The 18,553-nt window shown below is 44.3% G+C and overlaps 1 protein-coding gene across 1 annotated transcript; it reads left to right on the forward strand.

The window, feature by feature from the left end:
* Positions 1 to 6,549: 6,549 nt before the first annotated feature.
* g0s2 (G0/G1 switch 2) lies at positions 6,550 to 14,804 on the forward strand. The gene is made up of 2 exons (XM_068007768.1): positions 6,550 to 6,609; positions 14,520 to 14,804. Exons 1-2 carry the CDS (start codon positions 6,550 to 6,552, stop codon positions 14,802 to 14,804), a joined length of 345 nt encoding a protein of 114 aa, XP_067863869.1.
* Positions 14,805 to 18,553: the final 3,749 nt, after the last annotated feature.

Here is an 18,553-nt window from a genome sequence, read left to right on the forward strand (position 1 = left end):
TATGTAGCTGATTTCAATTTATTGATTTCCTCTTACGTTGTGATTGCTGAGCACATTTGGCTCAGATGTGAAATTGAGCTAGAATACGTTTTACCAATTAAACAAGACAATTAGAACCTTTATTACTTGATAGAAAGTTTGGCTCTTGGTTGCTGAAATTCATTAGATTTATTTTATTTTTAAAGCTTTGTTAACTGCCTTTCTTAAGCACATAATCCAGGCTGACACTCCAGTGCAGTACTGAGGGAATGCTGCACTGTTGCAGGTGCCGTCTTACTGATGAGACATTGAACTGAGGCCCCATCTACATTCTCAGTTGGACTTAAAAGAACCCATGGCACCAATCAAAGAAGAGCAGGGCAGTTCTCCCCAGTGTCCTGGCCAATATTTATCCCTCAATCAACACTAATAAAACAGATTTTCTTGTCTTTTATCTCGTTGCTGATTGTGGGGCCATGCTGTGTGCAAATTGGCTGCCGAACTTCCTATATTACAACAGTGATAACACTTCAAAAGTGCTTCATTAGCTGTAATTGCTTTGAGACGTCCTGAAGTCGTAAAAGGGGCTATATAAAATGTAAGTCTTTCTTTTTCTATCTTGACCAATTTAACCTGACCATTAGATACCCAGCACGCTGCCCCCAAATAGCATCAAAATCAGGGAGCTAATGAAAACTGAACAGTGTATAAAACAACACAGTGTATAAAACAACACATGGGAATGTACAACTAGATTGGAAACAGTTTAGTGCAATATCCATATTCATAAAAAGAGTCAAATCTAATCTGGACAGAATCACAGTTTAACATCATTACCAGGTAAAATGACGGAGTTAATCTACTGTTCTTTATCTATATTAATGATTTAGATTCAAAGAATCTAATGCCGTCTGCCCAAATTTGATGACAATACCAAACTGTGGGAATGGGGGAACCAGTGAGAGGAAGCAGCCAGGGACCTACAAAAGGAGTTGGAATCATAAAATCATACAGCACAGAAGGAGGCCATTCATCCCATCGTGTCTGTGTCAGCTCTTTGAAAGAGCTATCTAATTAGTTCCACTCCCCTGCTCTCTCCCCATAGTCTTGCATTTTTTTTTCAAATTCAAGTATATATCCAATTCCCTTTTGAAAGTTACCATTGAATCTGCTTCCACCACCCTTTCAGGTAGTGCATTCCTGATTATAACAACTCGCTGCGTAAAAAATGTCTCCTCATCTCCCCACTGGTTCTTTTGCCGATTATCCTAAATGTGTGTCGTCTAGTTACCGACCCTCCTGCCAATGGAAACAGTTTCTCTTTATTTACACTATCAAAACCCTTCATGATTTTGAACACCTCCATTATATTTCCCCTTAACCTTCTCTGCACTAAGGAGAACAGCCCCTGCTTCTTTAGTCTCTCCACATAACTGAAGTCCCACATCCCTGGTATCAATCGAATAAATCTCCTCTGTCCCCTCTCCAAGGACTTGACATCCTTCCTAGAGTGTGGTGCCCAGAATTGGACACAACATTCCAGCTGAGGCCAACCAGTTCTTTATAAAGGTTTAGCATAGTTTCCTTGCTTTTGTACTCTATGCCTCTATTTATAAAACCCAGGATCCCGTATTTTTTTTAACTGCCTTCTCAACTTGTCCTACCACCTTCAAAGATTCGATTATGCGAACCCCCAGGTCTCTCTGTTCCTGTTCCTCCTTTAAAAGTGTACCATTTAGTTTATATTGCCTCGTCTCATTTTTCCTTCCAAAATGCATCATTTCACACTTCTCTACATTAAATTTCATCTGCCATACGTCTGCCCATTTCACCAGTCTGTCTGTGTCTTTCTGAAGTTTGCTTCTATCCTCCTCAGTTTAGGTAAAATCTGCAATTGGATAAATTAGAGGAAGATGAAATTCAATACAGATAGGTGCAGAATAGCACACATTAACAGAAAAGGAAGCAACTGAGAGGGGGCCTTGTATCAGTACACAAGATATGAAATGGCATTTAGTAAGGTTAATGGCACATGGCATGCTAGGATAACAGAGGAATCAGTAAAAAATAAAACTCAGGGAAAACTTCTTCACACAAACATTTATCAACACTTGGAATGGTCTTTTGGGAGTCTTCAAGGAGTCAAAAACAATCGATTTTTTCAAGAGTCTGTTAGATGATATTATGGGGAGAATATGGGTCTCTTATTCTGGATGGATGAGCTAAAATGGGCCAAATCTGCATCCATTTTGAAATCTGCCTGTAAGTTAATTTTCACTGCCAGAGAGGTTGATTAGCAATAACGAACAGTTGTCGCATGACTAAAGGGTACTTGCACTTGAAATGACAAGATTTAGCTTTCTGTGGCAAGTTTAGTACATATCTACCACGCAAATACAGCAACTTCACACCATTCAATGCATTTCAATGCTGAGCCAGTCATCGAAATGCTGCTTTCGGGAAGCTAACGGCGGAACGGTGAAACTCGGACAGCAACTTTTAGGTATTGGCGTTTAACCGTGCATCTGGTCCTCATCTGAAGTTACTGTACCATTTACACATAAATAATGGCGAGCGCCATTAGCCTCACCATTATGTTGACAGCAAAATCTGGGCCATTAACTTTTACCACAACCTCATGACTTCAGTTTATACTTCATGATGTTCGGAGCCTGCAGTTTAGCAGCACCGTAGTATGGCACAGATATTTTAAGTTGGTCCTCATTAGCAGCGGGCTATCAACTTAGCACATCCTCGTGAAGCACGTGTTGTGCGTTGATTCTTAAGTGGCAAGAGGCGGAGGACAGCAAGTGCTGTACAGGTGATTCAAAGATTGGATTCTGTCCAAGAAGTGAGGTGAATGGGTTTGTTTACACTTACCAAACTTGGCCACGAGGAATGGCATTTCACTGCTGTAAACAATGAATCAGAGACTGGGTGCCAAGTCTCATTTCCAAGCATAGGCACTGGGTTTCAGAGAAAGTAACACAAAAAATCTGTTTTATTAGTGTTGATTGAGGGATAAATATTGGCCAGGACACTGGGGAGAACTGCCCTGCTCTTCTTTGATTGGTGCCATGGGTTCTTTTAAGTCCAACTGAGAATGTAGATGGGGCCTCAGTTCAATGTCTCATCAGTAAGACGGCACCTGCAACAGTGCAGCATTCCCTCAGTACTGCACTGGAGTGTCAGCCTGGATTATGTGCTTAAGAAAGGCAGTTAACAAAGCTTTAAAAATAAAATAAATCTAATGAATTTCAGCAACCAAGAGCCAAACTTTCTATCAAGTAATAAAGGTTCTAATTGTCTTGTTTAATTGGTAAAACGTATTCTAGCTCAATTTCACATCTGAGCCAAATGTGCTCAGCAATCACAACGTAAGAGGAAATCAATAAATTGAAATCAGCTACATATGTTTTATTTGTCGTAATGCATTGTGAGTAGTACTGGGGACATTATACTATTGAACGTAAATATCATAACCCTCGGAGCAATAAAAGTAATCAATTTGATCTAAGAGTTTGGTAGAAAAGACAGTTAGAGCTTCTGTTAATCAAGGGACCAGCTTCCTGAGGTGATAAGTTTTAATTTCATATTCTTATATTGTGAAGATCCAACTTAATCTAATATTAACGCTTTAATTTTTCCTAACCCATTTAAAATAGGACCAAACATTTAAGTAAAAACATAATAAAGTAGGTTAAGGTTCATACTTTGTATGAAGTGGAATTTGATCCCCATCTCCACTGCTTCATTTTCAGCAGTGAATTTCCATTCTGTGTGAGTGAGTTGCATTGGTAGAAATAAACTCATTCACCCTACGTCGAACAGGATGGAGAAGCTGGCAAACTGCCTCTGGCTCACTTGTTGTGATTAAATGTACACAACAAGCCTTTTATAGGGGATCCCAAACTTTACTGCAGAAAAATCAGTTTATTATAGGATTTGCCAGACCATTATGTCAAAAAGTATGTAAAAAAAGAAAACTTTGAAATATTTGCACTTTTTGTTCGTTCATGGGATGTGAGCGTCACTGGCAAGGCCAGCATTTATTGCCCATCCCTAATTGCCCTTGAGAAAGTAGTGGTGAGCCGCCTTCTTGAACCGCTGCAGTCCGTGTGGTGAAGGTGCTCCCACAGTGCTGTTAGGTAGGGAGTTCCAGGTGGTGTTGTTCCCATGCGCCTGCTGCCTTGTCCTTCTAGGTAGAGATTGTGGGTTTGGGAGGTGCTGTCGAAGAAGCCTTGGCAAGTTGCTGCAGTGCATCCTGTGGATGGTACACACTGCAGCCACGTGGGCCGATGGTGGAGGGAGTGAATGTTTAGGGTGGTGGATGGGGTGCCAATCAAGTGGGCTGCTTTGTCCTGGATGGTGTTGAGCTTCTTGAGTGTTGTTGGAGCTGCACTCATCCAGGCAAGTCGAGAATATTCGATCACACTCCTGACTTGTGCCTTGTAGATAGTGGAAAGGCTTTGGGGAATCAGAAGGTGAATCACTCGCCACAGAATACCCAGCCTCTGACCTGCTCTTGTAGCCACAGTATTTATGTGGCTGGTCCAGTTAAGTTTCTGGTCAATGGTGACCCACAGGTTGTTGATGGTGGGGTTTCGGCGATGGTAATGCCGTTGAATGTCAAGGGGAAGTGGTTAGATTCTCTCTTGTTGGAGATGGTCATTGCCTGGCACTTGTCTTGCACGAATGTTATTTGCCACTTATCAGCCCAAGCCTGGATGTTGTCCAGGTCTTGCTGCATGCGGGCTCGGACTGCTTCATTATCTGAGGGGTTGCGAATGGAACTGAACACTGTGCAATCATCAGCGAACATCCCCATTTCTGACCTTATGATGGAGGGAAGGTCATTGATGAAGCAGCTGAAGATGGTTGGGCCTAGGACACTAACCTAAGGAACTCTTGCAGCAATGTCCTGGGGCTGAGATGATTGGCCTCCAACAACCACTACCATCTTCCTTTGTGCTAGGTCTGACTCCAGCCACTGGAGAGATTTCCCCCTGATTCCCATTGACTTCAATTTTACCAGGGCTCCTTGTTGCCACACTCGGTCAAATGCTGCCTTGATGTCAAGAGCAGTTACTCTCATCTCACCTCTGGAATTCAGCTATTTTGTCCATGTTTGGACCAAGGCTGTAATGAGGTCTGGAGCCGAATGGTCCTGGCGGAACCCACACTGAGCATCGGTGAGCAGGTTATTGTTGAGTAAGTGCCGCTTGCTAGCACTGTCAACGACACCTTCCATCACTTTGCTGATGATTGAGAGTAGACTGATGGGGCGGTAATTGACCGGATTGGATTTGTCTTGCTTTTTGTGGACAGGACATACCTGGTCAATTTTCCACATTGTCGAGTAGATGCCAGTGTTGTAGCTGTACTGGAACAGCTTGGCTTGAGGCGCAGCAAGTTCTGGAGCACAAGTCTTCAGCACTACAGCCGGGATGTTGTCAGGGCCCATCGCCTTTGTTGTATCCAGTGCACTCAGCCATTTCTTGATATCACGTGGAGTGAATCGAATTGGCTGAAGACTGGCTTCTGTGATGGTGGGGATATCGGGAGGAGGCCGAGATGGATCATCTACTCAGCACTTCTGGCTGAAGATGGTTAGAAACGCTTCAGCCTTGTCTTTTGCACTCATGTGTTGGACTCTGCTATCATTGAGGATGGGGATGTTTACAGAGCCTCCTCCTCCTGTTAGTTGTTTAATTGTCCACCACCATTCACGACTGGATGTGGCAGGACTGCAGAGTTTTGATCTGATCTGTTGGCTGTGGAATCGCTTAGCTCTGTCTATAGCATGTTGCTTCTGCTGTTCAGCATACATGTAGTCCTGTGTTGTAGCTTCACGAGGGTGGCACCTCATTTTTAGGTATGCCTAGTGCTGCTGCTGGCATGCCCTTCTACACTCCTCATTGAACCAGGGTTGATCTCCAAATGGGTTTTTACAACAATCCCGTAGTTTCATGGCCACCATTACTGACACTAGTTTTTTTTAATTCCGGAATTTAATTTTAATTAATTGAATTTAAATTCGCCAGCTGCCATGGTAGGATTTGAACTTATGACTCTGGATTATTAGTCCAGGCTTCTGGATTATTAGTCTAGTAACATAACCACTATTCTACCGTACCCTAACTATAGGTTGACTACAATAACATTCACCTGGTATTGGTAATATAATATATCCTATCCACCATAATTTGTTTTCAGAAACATCTCCATTTTGTGTTTAAAAGCAAGTTTTTTTTAATGGATTTCTATAAAATTATTACAAATGTGATTTGCAAAAGTTGTACTATTTGTTATTTCAGGCTGTTCTTTCATTTTTAATATTCTCCAAACTATGAAATATAATTAAAATGTTTCAGGTGCTAGCAATGAGATTTATTTGATGAATTATTATCTTTGTAATATTTGGCCTCAGTCCGTTACAAGGGCCAGATCCCAATATTTTGATCTCAATTTCAGTTGTGCTCTTCGGTTGTGCTTAGGGTTGCCAGCACTGGTTGCCGGCATTCCTGGGGGTTTGACAGCGTGAAATCTGACCATGTGACATCTGATCACATGGCGTCTGATCACATGGTGTCTGATTATGTGACGCTTGACTACGTGACATCCGATCACGTGAAATCAGATCATACAGTGGTGTTCCTGAGGGGTCTGTACTGGGACCACTGCTTTTCTTGATATATATTAATGACTTGGACTTGGGTGTACAGGGCACAATTTCAAAATTTGCAGATGACACAAAACTTGGAAGTGTAGTGAACAGTGAGGAGGATAGTGATAGACTTCAAGAGGATACAGGCAGGCTGGTGGACTGGACGGACACGTGGCAGGTGAAATTAGATGCAGAAAAGTACGAAGTGATACATTTCGGTAGGAAGAACGAGGAGAGGCAATATAAACCAGAGAGTACAATACTAAAGAAGGTGCAGGAACAGAGAGACCTGGGGTTATATGTGCAGAGGTCGTTGAAGGTGGCAGGGCAGGTTGAGAAAGCGGTTAAAAAAGCATACGGGATCCTGGGCTTTATAAATAGAGGCATAGATTACAAAAGCAAGGAAGTTATGATGAACCTTTATAAAACACTGGTTCAGCCATAACTGGAGTATTGTGTCCAATTCCGGGCACCGCACTTTCGGAAGAATGTGAAGGCCTTGGAGAGGGTGCAGAAAAGATTTACTAGAATGGCTCCATGGATGAGGGACTTCAGTTATGTGGATAGACTGGAGAAGCTGGGGTTGTTCTCCTTAGAGCAGAGAAGGTTGAGAGGAGATTTGATAGAGGTGTTCAAAATCATGTGGGGCCTAGACAGAGTAGATAGAGAGAAACTGTTCCCATTGGCGGAAGGGTCGAGAACCAGAGCACACAGATTTAAGGTGATTGGCAAAAGAACCAAAGGCGACATGAGGAAAAGCTTTTTTATACAGTGAGTGGTCATGATCTGTAATGCACTGCCTGAAAGGGTGGTGGAGGCAGATTCAACCATGGCTTTCAAAAGTGAATTGCATAATTACTTGAAAGAAAATATTTGCAGGGCTACGGGGAAAGGGCGGGGGAGTGGGACTAACTGGATTGCTCTTGCAGAGCGCCGGCATGGACTCGACGGGCTGAATGTCCTCCTTCTGTGCTGTAACCATTCTATGATTCTAAGATTCTATGTGACATCTGCAAATGTTACTGCAGTTACCTTATAAATGTTGGATCCCTTATAGTTGAGTCTCTTTGCTCGTGGTTTCGCGCCAGCACCCGTGAGCAGGTGAAAAAGGGAAACCGACGGTGGGGAAGAGGGGAAACTGTAAATGGGGAAGCGATTCGCAGAGTGGAAACCAGAGGTATACGGAACTTTGATTGAACCAGTAACTAATAGTAACTCACTGAAGTTGCACTGATAACTGATAGTAATGCCGGTAATACTCAGATTCCCCTCATAACCAGCAGTAACACAATATCTCACTGATAATCTATATCTAACTGGTAGTAATAGCTGTAACGCCCCAAATATCTTACCTGTTACTAGTAGTAATCCAATAACCCACTAAAATTCACCCTGAAACTACAGCCAGAATCCCCCTGCATTGCACAAAGTGACGTCAAGCTCCCCAGTTAATGCCACTTTTAATGGGCCCTATCTCCTTGGAGTCTGGTTTGGACTCTGGTTCTGTGTGAAGGTGACAACTCTGAACTGGGAGCCTCAGTCAGAGCCGATCTGTATGTGGACTTCGCACATCAAAACCGGCCGGCACAGACCAGCCTGAACCAAACCAAGAGATCGCTCAAAGGACACTGGATCTCAGTGTTTGGGGCACTTCTCACAGGGCACATCGTCCTAAGCTCAGCTCAGCATCAATATTTCTAAACCACTCCCTGGGCTTGGACTCAATAAAGGAGTGTTATCATAGAATGAATGAAATTACAACACAGGAGGAGGCCATTCGGCTCCCCGTGCCAGTGCTAGCACTCTCTCCTGTGACCCCGTTACCGCCTGATCCTTGTATATTCCTCCTTTTCCCTTCTAAGTTATGTTCAAGTCTCTACCTGAATAGCCACTTGCGGTGAAGCATCCCATGATCTAATAGCCCTCAGTTCAAGGACCTTCCTTCTCCCTTCCCCTTGGTTCTTCCAGTGAGACTTCTTTGATCTCCATCCCCTTGTTCCCCATTTGCCCACCAGTGGAAACAATCTTTCCATGACACCTTCTCCCGCCCCTGTCGCCGAGCCAAACTTCCCCCGACACCCAGTCTCCCTTTGTCCCTCGATCCCCATTCCCCATTCTCCCCAGCCTCCCATTCCCCAGTCTCCCTCTCTCCCCACACCCCCTTTCTCCCTCTCCCCCGACCTCCATTTGCCAGTTTTCCTCTCTCCACGACTCCCCAGTTCCTCTTTCCCCTCAACCCTCCAGTCCCTCTCTCTCCCCATCTCCAACCCCCATTCTCTCTCTCCTCTAATCCCATTCCCATTTTCTCTCTATCCCTGACCCTATACTCTCTCTACCCCGACTCCTAGTCTCCCTCCCCCTGACCACCATTCCCTCTCTCCCCCACTCCCCAGTCTCCTTCTCTGCCCCACCCCTGACCCCAATTCCTGTCTCCCTCTATCCCCCATACCCTCTATCCCCGACCCCCCATTTCCCAGTTTAGCTCTCCCCCATTCTCCCTCTTCCTAAACCCCCATATCCGACCCCAACCCCCAGTCTCCCTGCCCCGTCCCCCTTCTCTCCCCTACTCCCTATTCCCAGTCCCTCTCTCCCCCTTTTCCCCTGCCCCTGGTATCCCATTCTCCCCATCATCCAATCTGCCTTCCCTCTCTCCCCATTTCCTGACCACTTCCCTAGGCTCCCTCAATACCCTTCCGTCGACGCCCATTCCCATCTCCCTCTCTCCCCGATCCACATTCCCTAGTCTCCCTCTCCCCAAGCCTCCATTCTCCCCCTAACCCCATTCTCCCTCTCTCTCCGACTGCCCAGTCCTTCTCCCCGACCCCTATTCCCACCTCCCTCTCTCCCTGAACCCCATTTTCCCTCTCTCCAAACCCCCATCCCCATTTCCCAATCTCCCTCTCTCCCTGTCCCCAATCCCATTTCCCATTCTCCCTCTCTCCCTCATCCTGACCTCCTCCCCAGTCTCCCCCGAACCCCATTCCTGTCTCCCGTTCTCTCCCATCCTGATCCCTTCCCCAGTCTCCCCCTGAACCCCATTCCCCCCTCCACCCCCGACGCGGCGGGAAATTTAAAACACAAAGATCGGGAGATCCATACCCCATTCTGGGAGGGTTGGCAACTCTAGCTGTGCTGCAGTCAGGATTATTCTGAAAATCTATTCGAGTTGTTGAAGGTTTGCCTGAGTTTGTGTGTGTGTGTGTGTGTTGGGAGGGTTGAGGCGGGGGGGGGGGGGGGGGGGGTTCTGTGTCCTGTTTTTCCTGAAGCTGACTGTATCTAACCCTGATATTCGATAGGTGAATTGGTTCAGAATGCTTTGCTGAGAGTTCACTGCACCATTCAGCTCCCTGACTGTCCCCGCTGTCTGTTGATACATGATACCCTGTACATATTTTCGTGCTGTCTCTCCTTCATTCCCCCTCCCCCTTTTTGGGTGAACTGATTCATTTGCACGTAGACAGCTTGCAAAAGAACAAGGACAATCGGTGTTTATTCCAGCTGTACAACGGAAGCGTGATCTTATTTATAAAACTTTATGATTTAATGATTTGGAAGAAAATATCAGTAATTTCCTACTTGCTAAGTCCAGGCACATTTTGTTCTAGGGTACACACTTGTTAATGTCAACAAAATTGTAACTATTGTTTTCAAACCAAGACCTAGATTACAATGTAGGAAATTCCCCTCTCCACATTGCTTGAATTTTCAGCAAAAGTACAACGGATCTGCAAAAAAAATGGACAAATATATCTGCAGTTACAAAGTAAATAGCATAGCAAAATGGACTTCCTGTTTAAATGCACGGTATGATACTGAGCCATATAGTCTGTAAGGTCTCAATGAATTTTGAATTCTGCTGAATTAGCTGATCTCAGCCAAGGTGGCATTGGGGTTTATAAAGTGATCTCAATGTCCCCAGGCCAAGGATGGTGGTGGTGGTGAGCAGGGTTTCTGCTCCTGACTGATATCCAGGGACCCCTGCTAGAATGTACAAGCATGTAGGCAGGATTGGAATTGACAGCAATAGATCCACAGTTGAATAGTTTGCTGATATTTACTGCCTAGCATCACAGATGAAAAATGGCCACTTAGATGAGGTACCAGAAGGCACAGACACCAGAGGACATGTACTCCAACAAATCGCCTCAACTACTCCATGTGGTACAGAGTTCCACATTCGCACCACTCTCTGAGTAAAGAAGTTTCTCCTGAATTCTTTATTGGAGTTATTAGCGACTATCTTATATTTACGGCCCCTAGTTTTGGACTCCCACACAAGTGGAAACATCTTCTCTACGTCTACTCTATCAAAATGACGCTTTTGGGGGAGGGGACAAGAAAATAGGGAAAAATTGAGGGTGGGGAAGATGGTCTTGACCACAATGCATGTAAAATCCTGATCAAAATTTCACAGGATTCTTTCAGACAATCTCTGGAGATGCTAGTACTGGGACATTGAAGGCTTTTGTATACAAGAAATTAAGTAGCACAGTTGGTTAAGTGGGGGATTTGAGGCTAGATAGGTCTAGGGGCTGAATCCCAACAGGTTTCACACAGCCTTTCATCCTTTTGAGGTGGATGAGTACCATGTTGCAGGATGTGGGGAGAAGACAAGAGTTTTCAGGGATTGAGCAGTGCTTGCCACACTGTTGAAGTACCTCCTGGCTTTTGGGCAATAGAAATGGAGATCATTTCATGCCTAATAGAGGCTGAAATCGGCAGGTAATCTCTCTTTTCCTTTGTACAAAAGGAAGCAGTATCTTCACTCTCCCATAGTTAGTGATCCCCTGTAATTCCTATATTGGTCCTGCTTTGGCTTATGCAGTTACGCCAATTGGAGATGGGAGCAACTTTTATCTTCCCATGTAAACCTCAAAAGCCTAATTGCAGTAGTCATTTTGGGTTTTGCTGTATACGACTGGTCAGTTTCTAGGTAGCAATTTTATTCAGTTTCTTTTAGTTTCATCCTCATTCTACATCTTTATTGTCACCATAAATACTAATATCATTGTTGTTTTTAAAAATGTCATTAGTGGAAAAAAAACAAAAGATGTTCTGAACTTCACCCAGAAGGAGATTGCCACTTTATAGGTGACAACAAACAGATCAGCAGAGTGACTCGATGAATAATAATGAAACAATCAGGGAGAAGAAAAATCAGCCAGAATTTCGACTCTTGGGCTCTGAAATTCCTGGGGCTCTGCTCCAATACAGCCAGTATGGCACAGTGTAACACTTGCCTGTCCTAGTGCCAGACTGGAAACCTGGTGCCAAATCCAGGGACAGGATCATTGCCATAGCCAGAGAAGGCTGTTGGCACCTGCAAGGGCTCAATTGCAACATCCACCACAATCCGGCCTTGTGAGAGGGAGCAGTCCACAGCCACTCCACCTGAGGTACCCAAGGCCCAATGGGGCTGAAGGGAAAAAAGTGAAATTTTGGGGCTATTGGCTCCAAAATGAAGCCATTTTGCATGCCAACAAGGCAACTGATCGCCTCCTGGATCAATTATAGAATCATAGAAGTTACAACATGGAAACAGGCCCTTCGGCCCAACATGTCCATGTCGCCCAGTTTATACCACTAAGCTAGTCCCAATTGCCTGCACTTGGCCCATATCCCTCGATACCCATCTTCCCCATGTAACTGTCCAAATGCTTTTTAAAAGACAAAATTGTACCCGCCTCTACTACTGCCTCTGGCAGCTCGTTCCAGACACTCACCACCCTTTGAGTGAAAAAATTGCCCCTCTGGATCCTTTTGTATCTCTCTCCTCTCACCTTAAATCTGTGCCCCCTCGTTATAGACTCCCCTACCTTTGGGAAAAGATTTTGACTATCGACCTTATCTATGCCCCTCATTATTTTATAGACTTCTATAAGATCACCCCTTAACCTCCTACTCTCCAGGGAATAAAGTCCCAGTCTGTCTTAATCTAGCCAAGGTTTAGGGCCTTTCTGAAGGCCTCAAAGGGACTCATGCCTGTTGGCGTGAGTTCCGCTGAGAACCTTTAGGGGTATAAAGGGAGGAATAGGCAAAAGATCCACCTACAGTTCCCCCCCCCCCCCACTCCCTGCCTTTACTGGAAAATGGCTGCCAGCAAAAACCAAGGCAGAATTCTGGCACAACCTGGTTCTGCCCCAAATACCTGCCACAGGCAACTGATTCCCCCCCCCCCCCCGCAATCTCCTTGCTGTCTTTGATCCAGGTTGTAATTTCAGGGCCCTGATCTCTATCCAGTGACTCCTGTTGGCAAATGCACCCATGTACATGTTGGGTAATTCAGGATTGGGTTTGACAGTGATGGTCGAATTGTCTGTCAACAGTGCATCCAGGAGCAGATGGGAGAAAAATTAAAATAACTATAGCTTTGATTGTCTAACTCATAATAGGACAAAATGGGGCCAATTTTCATCATTGCTTCACCTAAGGAATGCTCAGCTCCTAGGTGCTGTGAAAAGGAAAAGAGGGTGACGACCTGTTACATGAGGTCTCTGGCTCCACTATACTGTCCTGGGATTTCTGGGGCTTCTCCAAATGGACCTACCTGGGCCTGCACCTGCATTAGGTGCTTGAAGGAGACGGTTGCCAGTTGGAATTTGGATTAGAGTAGGTGGCTCATGTGGACAATTCCACCAGCACAGACTCAATAAAATAAAGGACGTGCATTTATATAGCAACCACAGGATGTCCCAAAGCGCTTTACAGCCAGGGAAGTACTTTTGAAGTGTAATCATTGTTGTAAGGTAGGAAACGCAGCAGCCACTTTGCTCACAAGGTCCCACAAACAGCAACGTGATAATGACCAAACAATCTGTTTTCGTGATGTTGGTGGAGGGATAAATATTGGCCAGGACACCGGGGACAACATCCCTGCTCTTCTTCCAATAAATAGTGCCATGGGATCTTTTACGTCCACCTGAGAGGGCAGACAACGTTTCAGCCGAAGGACGGCACCTCTGACAGTGCAGCACTCCCTCAGTACTGCACTAGAGTGTCAGCCTAGATTATGTACTCAAATCTCTGAAGTGGGGCTCAAAGCCACAATCTCAGAGGCGAGAAAGTGCTACCACTGAGCCGCGGTTGACATGCCAAATGGGCCAAACGGCTGCAACATTCTGTGATTCTGGATTTATTGATAAATCCTTTAGAGGTGGAAATGCAGCTGACTGAAGCTGACTGTTATAACCCTGTATTAGAGAGAGAACCTGTCCAATTCTCTGCCTCTCACAAAACAACAGCTATTTACTTATCAGATTCAGAGTCCCTTTGGGCTCAATGAAAAGTTTCCTCTCGTACCGAGGACCTGAGTATTCACTAGCAACCTGCCTTCTAGGTTGGGGGTTGGGTAATGCATGTCATTGGCGTGGGCGCTGCGTGATCAGCCTTCAGATTTGCTCGCAGCCCCAGTACATTAAGTGCGACGTGGACGTGCCAAACGTGACGTTGCGGAGTCTCCGCATAAAAAGCGAAGCCCAGTTCAGCAGCGCTCCACACACACTGTACGGAGTGACAGTGTTGCAGGGAGTTTGCATGAGCTTAATTAAAGCCGACCAGTCTGTGGAATACTGCAACTTTCAATCAAAAATCAATCGAGGTAAGGATATTGCTATTTAGTTTGCAAAATGTACAGATACAACTTATACACATCGTGTTTAAGTGTTTTTATTAACTCATCTGATGCGGTAATAGGCTGTTCTTTTGGTAATGACACAATTGCACCTTTTAATATAATAGTATAATGCGTATATATATCTTAACTACTGATGAAGTGGCTTTTAATTATTATTAGTGTCCACGGGCTGTGGCAATCACGGCAAATAAGTTGAAATTATTCATTGCTTTCTAAGTTATGATTATTTTTGAATTTTAGGAGATGGAAACCATGAACGAGTTGATCCCCTTCGCTAAGGAAATGCTGAGCCAAAAACCCAACAGGAAGATGGTGAAGATTTACGTGATGGGCACGGTGCTGGCTTTCTTTGGGGTGGTCATTGGACTGGTGGAGACAGTGTGCCGCCCGTTCGTATCGAGTGAGAACGAGGAGCAGCCTCTGGAAGACAGACTTCCCAGAGAATTACGCAAAGAGCAGAAAAAGCTGCAACAAAAGAAAGAGCAGACAGTGAGGAACGGAACGTACAGAAAACACGCCTCTTAAAGAATGGGGGTGGGGGCGAATGTGACTGGACTGCGGGGCAGCCACGTGTGACTGAATTTAATGATTTACTGTTAACTCAAAAATGCGAGTTTGGGTAGTGAGCTTGTTGAACTACCAATTTGCTGCTGTGCAGCAGTATTGTATGTTTATACCATTCTGGTATCCTGTGAATTTTTTTATACAGTTGTATTTCATATATGCATTTCTGCATTTAATAAATTGTATTTTTTAATCAAATATAAACACATTTCACCTGTCTGTCTAATTGTTTAAAGTAGGGCTTTGCGGTTAGTCTTAGAAAAGCAGGGTTACAAGTATTAATGGAATCAAAGACATTCTGTTATAGAAAGAAACCATTCAGCCCCTCTTGCCAGGTCCTCATATCTACTCCAATCGTGTTTTTCTGCCCTTTCCCAGTACCCCTTAATATGACTTCAGCAAGTATCAAATATTTTGTAATTATTTATGCATAAAAGAGCTTGGGAGTTACAATGACTTTATCCAAAGTAAAAGTAGAAACAAAATGTGAAAAAGGATTATTATTTCTCAGGAGTCAATGTTCTGTGGCTATAACTTTTCCCCACTACTTATTACAATGATTACAGTTAAAAAAAAATTCAGGCAGTTTTGAAACAATGTCAATTCATAGCCATGATCTACAGTGAAAGTTACAATGCACGATTCTTTTATAATCACATTTATTATAGGAACAGGAGTAGGTCATTTAGCCCCTCGAGCCTGTTTCATCAATCAATGAGATCATGGCTGATCTGAAACCTAACTCCATATACCCGCCGTAGCCCCATATCCCTTAATACCTTTGGTTAACAAAAATCTATAAATCTCAAATTTAAAATTAACAATTGAGCTAGCATTAACTTCCATTTGTGGAAGAAAGTTCCAAATTTCTACCACCCTTTGTGTGTAGAAGTGTTTCCTAACTTCATTCCTGAAAATCCTGGCTCTAATTTTTAGGCTATGTCCCCTAGTCCTAGACTCCCCAACCAGCGGAAATACTTTATCTCTAACCTATTAGTCCCACTTAATAGCTTGAAAACTTCGATCATATCACCCCTTAATCAATTATAAGAATATACCAAACTATAACAAGAATGAAAGAACATTCGTTTATATGGTGCCTTTCACGACCTCAGGACATCCCAAAGCGCTTTATTGTCAAAGCGGTAATTTTGAAGTGTTGTAATGCAGGGAAACATGGCAGCCAATTTGCACCAAGCAAGGCCCCACAAACAGCAATGTGATAATGACCGAATAATCCGTTTTAGGTCTTGGTTGAGGGATTAATATTGGCCAGAACTCCCCTACTCTTCTTCGAAATAGTGCCATGGGATCTTTTACATCCACCTAAGAGGGCAGATGGGGCCTCGGTTTAACGTCTCATCCGGAAGATGAACAACACGTCTTTAGACAGGACCTTTAATGTAGAAAACTTCTCAAAACACTTTATATAGAAAGAAGAAAAAAGATAAAAAGATAAAATGAGTTGACGCCAATGATAGGAGAGGTGACCGAAAGCTTGTGAAAGAAATGGGTTTTGAGCAAAATTTTAAAGTTAAAGCAGTGACAAGTGCAGGGGTTTATGGCAGAAGTTCCTGAAAGTAGGACTGAGGTGGCTGAAAGCTCTACCACCAACGTTGTGCTAAAAGTAGGGGGAGATGCACAAAAGGTCAGAGTTGAAGGACTGAAAGCTGCAGGAGGGAATGCAAGACTGGAGGAGGCTGCAAAGTAAGGTGAGGCCATGGAATGATTTGAAGAAGGCGCAAGAATTTTAAATTTAATGTGTTGAGAGACAGGGAGCCATAGTAGCTCAGTAAGTATGGGAGTGATAGGTGAGCAGGACTTATTGCAGAACAGGATACAAGTTGCTGAGTTTTGAAGCTTTTATTGCCATTGTAAGGAAGCTTTCATAATGTAATATTTTAATCACTCTTGACAAATATTCTATCTAAGTGATCAAATTCATAATGCACAGAGGGCACTTTTGAGTGCATTAGTCCAGATAGTTTACAACTAACACGGACATTTATGTATATTGTATTCTAATAGTTATAGAAGGAACATAACAATTCATAGTGGGCTTTGTACCTGCATGAATAATGCACAGTTGACCTTGTCAAACCCTTTAGACATGTTAACTGTTCATGGCAAATTCTTAGCCTGGATTAGGCTATCTGCTGGGATCCCCCTCAATGTGGGTCAGAATCTTTAGTGCAGCTCTTAAAGAGTTGTGGCTGCCATTTAAAGGGGAGGTGCAGACTGGAAGCAGAGACATTGAACAGAATCTGCAAATCTTCTGGAGGTGAGCAATAGTGTAGTGCTGTTCAAGAGCCTCACCATTCATAGATACAGCAGTGGAGACGTTGCGGCATGAAGTGGGGCAAAAGGAAGGTTGCTCCATGTAGAATTGCAGCACACCCCACGAGAGAGCAGTTTAGGCTGCATAGCGGGGGAGGAGAGGGAGCAGAAAGCGTCAATGTGATGTCAACAGTTTAGAGCATCTGGGGGCAGATAAGGAAAAGCTTTAGCAGCTTCAGAAAATCTGCCATGGTAAAGCTATCTGGCATTTCCCCATATCAAGTATATGGACAAAGTATGCCTGCGTTGGGAGACAGTCAGTTGTATAACAGTACTCAATTTACATTTTGCTTAAAGAGCCAGCAATACTTGAAATAGCTACTGAAATTGGCAGCAGGTGTAGCAGGGAACATGTTCATGCCTATGAATCCCCACACTGTGACCTCCTGAAAACAGCAGTGTCCTTGCTCAGAGTCATTGAGCAACAGCCAAGTACTTTTCCACAAGGAGGAAAGAAAAATCAGAAGAAGATCACTCTGGGTGCTGTTCTTCAGCTCCAACTGGACAGTTATGGTACACGGTTCAAGGGGACTCAGTGGATCTCTTTAGTTTGGAAAGTGTGTGTGGAAAGAGGCATCTTTCAGTACCGAAGAACAGTATTTAGTAGAAGTTTGCAATCACGGCAAAATCTGAATAAATGGCAGCTGTAGCTAAACATTTTAAAAACTGCACAGTTATATATGTTACACTGTACAGCAGTTTGCTAAATCACATCATTTACTTTATAACCTGTACTTTAGACTCATGGGACCAGACCCTAGTACATCTGAATATTTTTATTTACTATCTCTTTTTTGGTCAGTGTAAAACTGTTTCTTATTTCTTATTCCCCCTACGCACCCACCAAAACCCAAACACAATGGGCCCGATTTTAGCACCCGCTACCGGGTGCGTTCTCGGCGGGGGGGCCCCGAAAATCCCGGATCGCGCCTCGATCCCGCCCACTTCCAGGTTCCGCGCTAACGTGCGGGGGTGCATGCGCAGCCCCCGCTGGTGGGAATCCCGCAGGCAATTAAAGCCAGCGGGATGCCACTTGAGTGTATTTACTTTGCTTGTTCAGGTCATTAACTGACCTGATTAAGGGACTGTGTGTGATTTTGGATAAACATGGGACTGTTTCACACACTGGGGGAAACAGTCCCAGTTGAAATGGACGTGTTGCAGCCATCAGCCTGTGGCAGCTGCAAAGGTCCATTTGACAGGTGGCGGGGGGGAGACCCTCAGCCATTGCAGGAGGCCGTTCGGTCACTTGGGACAAAGTTTGGCCTCCACCACCCTCCTCCTGATGGTCGAAGTCACCAACCTGCACACTTACCCCGGGGTCCGGAGACATGTACCTACCTTGTGGACCCCCTCAGATGTACATCTTGTGG

This window comes from Heptranchias perlo, chromosome 27 (genome assembly GCF_035084215.1).
Source record: "Heptranchias perlo isolate sHepPer1 chromosome 27, sHepPer1.hap1, whole genome shotgun sequence".
Classification (NCBI taxonomy): Eukaryota; Metazoa; Chordata; class Chondrichthyes; order Hexanchiformes; family Hexanchidae; genus Heptranchias; species Heptranchias perlo.

Bases quoted from the DNA above. Each gene is read 5' to 3' on its own strand.
- g0s2 (XM_068007768.1), top strand. From the start codon at position 6,550: ATGGCGTCTGATCACATGGTGTCTGATTATGTGACGCTTGACTACGTG. The intron at 6,610-14,519 runs GTGAAATCAGAT...TTTGAATTTTAG, and splicing joins ACTACGTGACATCCGATCAC to GAGATGGAAACCATGAACGA.